Source organism: Hippocampus comes, unplaced genomic scaffold, assembly GCF_001891065.2.
Source record: "Hippocampus comes isolate QL1 unplaced genomic scaffold, H_comes_QL1_v1.1 scaffold158, whole genome shotgun sequence".
Taxonomy (NCBI): Eukaryota; Metazoa; Chordata; class Actinopteri; order Syngnathiformes; family Syngnathidae; genus Hippocampus; species Hippocampus comes.
The window spans coordinates 2,327,784-2,337,429 of record NW_017805548.1 but is presented as its reverse complement, the minus strand read 5'-3'; the positions used below and the strand labels follow the sequence as shown (position 1 = coordinate 2,337,429).

Here is a 9,646-nt window from a genome sequence, read left to right as displayed (position 1 = left end):
TCCTGAGTTTCTTTATAGTTTACACAAGCTTATTGATTTTCTACTTATATTGGAGACCCCAAATATTTTCATACCTGGGGGTATTTTTTTTAACTTAAGCTTAAATTCAATCAACAGAAATCGGCCTGTAAATTTACGATAATTTCAATCAACTTCTCCTCTCTCCCAACGCCCACTTTGGCCACATATGGCAAACTTGCATAAACTTCGGTGACTTCACGACAGGGAATATGAGCCACATGCGTCTCAATGTAATTCTGCCCAGCAGAGCAGAATAATAAAGTGTGTTTGAGCCAGATGGAGGAAGAAACACATGGAAAGAAACAGGGGGAAGATGTCAGGGCAGTCGGATGGAGAGCCACAGGGACGCATACAGAGGAGACGATGCATCCAACGGTGTGTGTTGAATTAGCTCCACTTCGCTGGAGTTTCAGATGCTATTCAATTTGGGTTAAACGAGACAAGATGATTGGTTTAGCGGACGGTCAATCATCCTCCCGATGAGGGAGGGAGGCGGATCTCTCTGGCACGGTGCTTTCGATGGGCCACTACACAAAGCCAGAGCTGAGCTAGAAGAGCTGGGATGAGCGCACTGGTCCTTCTTTTTCTAGTTAACCGCTTTTTGTAAACCGGCATAATTTTTTTATACACTATGTCATTCTTTGACTTGAAATAACCGAACCATGTAATTCGGGGAGTCTCCGGTTTGCGTAGCATGTTTTGAGCGTTCTTTACATTACAGCCAGACTCATGAGCGGTGTTTGCGGTGCTGAAAGCTCCAAAAGCCGCGAGGAGGCAGGACGGGTCCGTCCGAACGTCGCCGGAGCGATGAAGAGCAAGAACTACTCTGCTGGAGTTTTCTTACTCGTCTGGAGACTGTCGCTGTTTCTCAGGTAAGAGGTCACAAAAATAAGAGGCAATTTACTAAAGTTACGCTCTTTCCGCACCACAGCTCGAGGCGATGTACTGTACTTTCTTGTCCTTGTGTGACCAGTCGATTTCAAAGAGTTTTCAATTAGAATTGCCCTCATAGGTTTACATATCTTGGCAGAAGTAAGGTGTGTAACCGTTCTGTAAAGAACACGAGTGATCAAGCAAATTTATTTTATTGTAAATGTGATTCAAATTAAAATTTAAAGCGTTTTAAAATATCACAGTCACTGACAGCAGTGACAAAAATAACGACATCCCCGACTGGTTTCAGTCATCAAACAGATTTTCCACCAATATTTCACTTATTTTACGTCCTCTGCATTGGGATGTAAATTTTTAAGTACAATTCTATACTTAATTAAAAGACTACCATTACATTATCCCCTAACACACACTCTCACACACACACACACACACACACACACACACACGCACACGCACACGCACACGCACACACACGCACACACATTTCAATCTGTTAACAATGGCTTTCTGCAAAAAAAAACAACCCTATACCAATTAACAATAACTTCAATTAAATACAATGGAATGCCATTTCCATTGATTTTATTTTTTTTTTAAAAAAACCTCAGCTTTACTGACAGTAAAATGTACAAAAAACAGCAGGATTGATATCAGAACAAGCAAGTTCTCTTAATATTCTTGCATAAACTAAGTGAAACAGTTGGAGTTCGTTCTTTTTATACACTAGTTTCCCTTGTTATCAGAATGAACTTATTTTCAAATAAAATTAAATGATCGGTGTAAACTAGCCCTTTTGATAAAATGTTTCATATATTTGAACAATATTCAACATTCTCTTTTTACAAAAGAATATACGCAATTATGAAACATGTCGATTTTCACATTAAACAAGCCTCCTGATGTGATTGTTACGTTTAAAGTATAACTGTATGTAACAGTAAACAATTTTGCCAACGGCTTGCATATTCTTTTTCAAAAATATCAACGTGGTCTGGAAGATATTTCACTGGGTGCCCTGCAGTGATAAGTAATTCTTTGAGCACGAGGAGATTTATGATCAAGTTTTTGAATAAATAAGGCAGCAACACCTTTTTGCTCTGTGCCGCTGCTGATTCCTTGAGTTTTGTTGCTGTTTGGGATGCCACGGCGACGGCGAAGACTCATCGACAAAGTCATGTTCGTGTTTCATTTCAATCGGCATTTGCAAAGGCTACACATGGCAACCGCCCTCTCAAGACGATTTCCTTTTTAAAAATCCAAAGTGTTTCCACACAAACCAACACATTGCTCCGTCTCCTTGCTGCCATGATCTACTGTATGTTGCTCTATTATTATCTCTTGTCTATGTTGCTCATGATGTAAATCTTCGGCACCGACCTGAGATGATGTGCACGAGCGAAAAACAAATATAAGTTTCTTTAAAATAACATCGAAACCTGAATAAAAAGAATAAAAGGGCATTGGGAATTTAGAATATAAAATGCTGAATTATATCGATTCAATCACTCAATAACTTATAAAAATGATGTTGCATCGACGTGTGGCATCGATGTGCATAAATCCAGTGCCGAATCGATGTAGTTGGATTGCGGAGGAGACAACTTGATTGATTAAATAGGTGTATCTCTGTGATTGGCTATCATCAAGTTCAGGGTGTCCCCTGCGAACTGCACAACTGTGACCCTCGTGAAGAAAAATGGATTAATTTGCTCCGTGCACCGCTCATGCATGCGGCAGAGACGTCTATTATCCCCTATCCATTATCTGAACTGCACACAGGAAGGCCGGGGGCCTGGAATCAAATCCATGACCTCCGCGCTGTGAAGCGAATGCGCTAACCAGTCGCCCACCGTGCCGCCCCACGGCAGAGACACTGCAGCCCAAAGAACACAAAACACGGAAGACTTTAGGGAAGATGGTTTTTTTTTTTTTTTTTTCAGGTTGTCGGCATAGCTTGATTGCTAACTGCATGTTGTAGTGCAAAGAAATGGGCAAAGTTGATATCAATCAGGAAGTGGCAATTGCGCTGAATCACCACAGATGTAATTAGGGCACTTTTCTAGCGAGGACGGGCGACTCAATGCTGTTCCTTTGTTGCATCAGCTCCTCCCCGTTGATCCCCGGTGCCCAAAAATCGGGACAACAGAGAGGGTGAAAGAGTTTTACGCAATATTACAGCAATTCAGTACTGAGTTTGTCTTATTATACCTAAATATTTCACGTTTTTAAAAAAACACACACAAATGACTATACAAGGTCTTTAATGTTTAAGAAATGTTTATTTATTGGAGAATGATTTTCACTGAACATTTTCATTTCAATGTAATTATTACTTTTTATTTTCATACATTCATGCACAATGTTTAAATTGTGCATAATGTTGCAGTTGTTTACACTAATAAATACAAGTGTGTTTGAGGAATAAAACCTCTGCCTTGTTTTTAAGAACACTTGAGCCCACTTTGATCATGCATTATGATGTTGGTCCAGTGGTGGTACTTGCAGATTGACATTTTAGGCGTTTTTGAGAAAGTTTGAGAACCATTGCCAAGTTGAACAATAGATATTTATGATACCATTACAGATTGTAATAATGCAATATAATAATCTGTACCCAGGTATTGACTCCAATACTTACCACATACTTGTAACATGTATTTGTTACATATTTTGATGCATTTTTATGCTACATATTTATATACCACATACATCTTAAGTGTAACATACGATTTTAGTACAATACATAGAATAATAATGACGTGATGTCATGATTACTGCATTACTCCGTTCAACTGCAGTATGCCACACACACACTATCTCACTACCACGTAGACAACAGTCAGTGTGCATTGTGGGATTACGTAACATACATCAGGGATGAGTTTACAGTATGTGGAGGAAATGTGTCCAGGTTACAGATATAATGAAATGAAACGTTAGAAAAAAACATGTACCTGTGTTCTTCAGTACTTTGGTCCCTCAGCGACCACGTCTGACTTCCTGCTCGTGAATGCGTTTGACTATCCTTGTTTGCTCGTACTTGAAGGAAAAACATCATGTTTTCCTTGATGTTTCAAAGCTAGGGAACTTACAAAAGCACTAAGATATGATTTGAGTGTTTGTATCCCAATTAAATAGTTCAATCGCCATGTCATCCCTTGCATTTTTTTCCATCACAGGAAGGGTGTAATTCAAAGTTGTTTTATAGATAACATCAGAAAACCTTTATTTGTCTCACAATGGAGAAATTCCCAATTTACAGCAGCAAAATTACGAAAGGGAGAAAGTTGAAGAACAAAAAGTATAAAAATAACTATAAATATAAAATATAAATATAAGCATATTAAAAATGGGTTAGTGGGGGTGAGTCCAGGTTTTCAGGTCCGTCTATTCATTAGCCTGACAGCAGTTGGCAGGAACGAGCGGTGGTACCTCTCCTTCTTGCAGCGCGGGTGTATCAGTCTCTGGCTGAAGGAGCTGCCCAGTGCTGTCAGGGTGGCCTGGAGGGCGTGGGAGGGTCTGTCCATCTGGAGCAATATAGTTTGTTTTTGCTGCAGAAACCGACACAATATTTGCATTTTCATTCATTCTGCGATCCCAACGGGAGTGGTAATTCGCCGACTCCTGCCAGCACGCCGCAGCCAGCAGATGTAAACAAAGCGTCATTGGCTGGAAGCAATGTTGTGATTAGACTGTAACCAATCATATACAGCACTGGCTGTATAGGGGTTGTGGGATAACTTTGCAAATTGCATACAAATGTTTTGGGTTTTTTTCCCCCATGTGGACTTGAATGCTTGGTAGCCAGGATCCTCATGTGGAATTTTGACAAATTTGACACACCAGTGTGACAAGTGTGGGAAATATTTACCTTGCCATTCCCCATTTCACCTCATAACCGGCAAGGTGGGAAACGGGTCACAAATTTTAAAACACAGTGACTCCAGGTGTTTTTGAACAGCAAATGTCTTTTCTTTAGTGCCAACCACACTTAGGTCTGTTTGTTTTGTTTTGGCAGAAGGAAATTTTGGTGCATCCAGTTGTTAATTTGCTCTCGACAGTTACACAACACGTTAATTGGAGTGTTGTCATTTGGATACATTGATAAATATAGCTGTGTGTCATCTGTATACCCATGGTAGCCGACATTGGCGTTCTGAAGTATTTGATCCAAAGGTAACATACACAGACTGAACAAAAGGGGTCCAAGGAAAGGCAAGCAAAGGCAAGCTTATTTGTACAGTGGTACCTCTACTTACGAAATGAATTGGTTCTGGAAGAAATTTCTTAACGAGAAAATTTTGTCAGAAAAGACGTGCTTTCCATATAAATGCCCTAATCCGCTCCAAGCCCCTCACCCCCCATTCAGACATAAATGTTTCCTAAAGCATAAAAATGCATCAAAATATGTAACAAATACATGTTACAATTAGATTATTGCACAATAACGGACAGTTAGGACGGCGGAAAAAATCACTGGCACCGCCCTACCCACTCTTGAGGACTTGCACACCGCAAGAACCAAGACAAGGGCACGGAAAATCCTACTGGAACCCCCGCACCCTGCCCACCACCTTTTCCAGCTACTCCTCTGTTTTAAAACATTTCTGATACCTCGCCCTGGCTCAGTATCAAATTTAGAATAGGTTCGTTGGAGATAGGCACTCAGAAATGAAACACGAGAGAAATCTGCTACTAACAAATTGCACGTTTATTAGCGCCACAGAATATGTCACACAATCATTCAATAGCACAAGAGACAAATCTGCTACTAACAAATTGCACGTTTATTAGCGCCACAGAATATGTCAAACAAGCAAATATCAGTGTATCAAGCTCTTAGAATAGTATCCAGCCCTTACCGTGCGTCAATAGGATGGAGAGCCAACACCCCAGGTAGAGCGAGCTTCAATACCAGCCGGGCGTCCGTACGCAACCCTCACCAGGCTCTGGACTCTGCAAACTCCGGACTCTAGACTCTACTGACTCTGGACTCTACTAAGAGTATCCGAAGCTCTCCTTTTATAGTCTAAGCGTGCCTGACGCCACGCCGTCTTTGTTCTTAACAAATGACATTGCTCATCATCATAAACATCATATGACATTGCTGTTTATACAAAGATTGTGACATCGCCGATTATATTGCGACATCGCTGATTATACGAAGCTATTGCGAGTTATTGCGACATCGTTGGTTATATAGCGACATCGCTGGTTACAAAGCTATTACGAGTTATTGCGGCACAAAGCTATTGCGAAACATCTTTAAACGTGGAAAAACAACACAATATAATTATTCTTACTTCATCCTCTCAGGCAGGTACTCGCGAACCATGCGCACCAAATCCAGCAGACACTTAAACAGCTTCTTCACTCTAGCCATTAACTCCCTAAACAGTAATACAAATTTGTATGGTGGCTCTTTGCAATTTTGCACAACCCTGTGGAACAGCATCACCGTTATAATCATTGTAGCTCCAGCTCTGTACTGATTTGAACCACTGTCACTGATCTATATTCCACAGCACCAGACACTTTAAAGCGCTCAAGGACATCTGCATAATTGCGCACTTGTTGTACTACAAATACTGCTACTGGTCACTTAAAAATGGTTCAATGATTTTCTGCACCAACTGTACAACTGTTATAGTATTGTATTCTACCACTGATCGCTTTAGCTCTGCTTGATACTTTGCACATTGTCTCACAGTTGTCATTGGGTGGTACCACCGCACAATGGTACACTTACATTATGGAATGTCCTTCCATAGTATGGAATCCATACTTATTTGTCATGTCCTTGTTTATGATGATACTAATGCAGCGTGTACTACCGGAGACAAATTCCTTGTGTGTTCTCCATGCTTGGCCAATAAAGATGATTCTGATTCTGATCAATGAGAGTTGTGCATAGTGTAAAAAACAAAGAATAAAAATGATGGTCATTTAACTTTTAATTGCATCCTCATCGGTTTTTGCCCTCTTTCGTTCATGTTCTCTCTCAGAAGTGTTTTTGCCTGGCATTTTGTGAAGAACTGATCCAAGGAGTTTGCTTTTGTCGGCTTTTAACAATCATATAGTGAGGGATCACAGTATATGATTGAGAATTGTGATATTATGAGACCACCTGAGAGCACATTTACTCTATCGGATGTGGCCGCCAAGGAAAGGTGCGCGACTGCAGCCAATCAGAGTCCAGTTCTTTCTTCTAACTTAGTTTTGCAAGTTGAAATAAACAGAATCCACCAATAAATAAAATAAGAAGCAGTAAACAGGACACCAAACAATTTTCAGCGGCACGCAATTTGGCCAAAAAAAAAAAAAAGACATTTGACATGGGCTGCAAGATTACCGGTAGTTAAAAAAGGTGAAGGTGGGCAGAGTGAGAAGAGAGGTTGTCAGAATAGTAAGTGCCATTATTACTAATACATTTGTTTATATACTTTAGACCTTTTGTCTCCATTCAAAGTTACAAATAAACAATTTATGATGAAAAGAATAACAATTTATCTTCAAAACACTGTCGTGAATGAAGATCATTCAATTTGTGAGGGGCAAAAATAGTTTCTTCCACTTTGTGCTCTACGGCTGATTTATGATGACATCACATTCATGATCCTCAAGTAGCTGTCACTAAAAAATGGTCACTTTTCTACAGTTTATTCTTTTTTGGGTTCTGAATGTGGAGATGGGATTCGAATGCTATTTAGTACAGAGCTGGATCTACTCTGTGAGATAGACGCTTGTTGGCCATCCCAAAAACTTGTAAAAATCTTCAACAATTTGCATTAACTAGTGTAAATTACAGTACTTTTTTGACTGACTTTAGTGTGTTTCAAAAAGTTGAAGAATTTAAAAGTATCCCATTCATCCTTACATTTTTCTGTCTGCGGCCGAAAAATGTGTCCTTTAAGCTGTTTGGAGTTTATTGTAAAACTGACCACACTACAAAAGATTTACACACACTGTGTATTTAAATACAAAACATGCTTTGTTTCTAAAACATACTGTAGCTAGTGCTAATAAGGTCAATGGAGGACTCCATTCAAATGCTAATGAATTTAGAATTGACTTGGGGGGGTGATAGTCCGTCAAATAAGAAATATTCAGACATGAACCCTGTGGAAACACATACACACAGCTAAGATAAAGCTACTGCAATGTATAAATTCCTCCTGTTGGGGGAAGAGCGGCCTCCTCTTCCCCGCGTGTTCGTTGAATTTTGGACGAGGAGAATGTTGGTAATCCAAATAAAGGCTGGAGGCGATGAACAGTTCCTTCGAAGGGTTTAATTTATTTTTCTGCAGTTTATGAATCGATTCAGGCTCCTAAGGGGTCCAGATCTCAATCAGGAAGCGTAAAAGAAACACATTCATGAGATTATATAGAGACAATATGATAATGAGAGGCGGGGAGGTACGCCTCTCATGCAAATCCCAGAAACAAAAAAAGTAACATGTCATCTGACCCGGTGTGGCTGGAAGAAGTTGGGAGTGGTGAGGTGAGACCAGATCACCATTACCCACCATTTGGTGTGATGGCAGGAACACAGATACTTGAGATAACAGTTCCTCTTTTGATGTTAAACATGTCCTGTGGAGGGGGGCCCGAAAAGTGATGGGGGTCGAGGGGCACTAAAGGTGATTGTAAACACAGTGAGCAGGAAATACCTTCAACAGCATTCTACATTGTTTCTTTCAAGTGTCTGAACAAACACAACCAACAGAGAGGAATAACACTTTAACCATCAAATCTAACTAAGAAGAGAGGAATAATACAAGAGTATTCCAATTCTAGGAGATGATTGTTGCAAGGACGCCAAGCTACGCTGTGGGCATGGGAGTTTATACAGCATGACTAAATATGAGCAGAATACAGACTTCACTCCCTATCTGCAAAAATGATTTCTATTAATCGAGTTCAATCGCAACTTTCTTCTGTTCCCATTCTAAATGTGTACTCCATCCCTGCACGGCTCCAAACTGCTCTTAATAGGCCAAAACATGCAATAGCAGACAGCATTTGTCTTTTATAATTGCTATTCATTTAGTATAATTATTTTACTTTCTGACTAGTTTATTTATAGTTATTATAATTATTTATATATGTAGTCAGATTTAAAGTTGAGTTTTCAAAGATTCAAACAATTTTCCTTGGCTCAAAATTAAAGCATACAGAGATCCAATGACATTTTTTGGGTCAAATATCAAAAATTTATTATATCAACTCGTGCTGTCAAGCGATTAAAAAAATTGTGAGATTAATTAATTAGGGTCTGTAATTAATTGATCTATCAATCTGTATTTTAATCTCATCTAAAAATTATTGAGAAAACCCCTATTTTCATTTTAAATTCATTACATTATTGAGGCAGATCAAAAGATAAAAGAAAAAGTGGCATTATAAAGTATTTTATTGTTTTTCAGCAGACTTGGACAGATGCAGTCCGAGCCATTTACTTTCTGCTTTATTTGAGACTAGTCAAAGTCCTACCTGCAACCTTTAGTTTCGACGACGAGGGGGAATATCATTGTTTGTTTTTGTAAACTCAGTTTTTCTAGGGTTGATCTGGAGGTGATTCTGCTGGCACCAGTCCACAAAGTCCTTCGTCATCTCACTCCTTAAGACTTTCTATAACTCGGTGGTGGCCTCGGCCATCCATTAAGGCATTGTCTGCTGGTCAGGCAGCATCTCGGCCCCGGATAGGAAGAGATTAGAGCGACTAGTA

The 9,646-nt window shown here is 39.6% G+C and overlaps 1 protein-coding gene across 2 annotated transcripts in view; it reads left to right on the top strand.

The window, feature by feature from the left end:
- The first annotated feature begins 537 nt into the window (after window positions 1-537).
- glra3 (glycine receptor, alpha 3) overlaps window positions 538-9,646 on the top strand; it is a 91,712-nt gene continuing 82,603 nt past the window's right edge. For both annotated transcript variants that reach the window (XM_019879699.1, XM_019879698.1), the window contains exon 1: window positions 538-893. In XM_019879699.1, coding sequence (XP_019735258.1) covers window positions 751-893 — 143 coding nt within the window. In that variant the 5' untranslated portion in view covers window positions 538-750. The remainder of the gene's footprint in view (window positions 894-9,646) is intronic.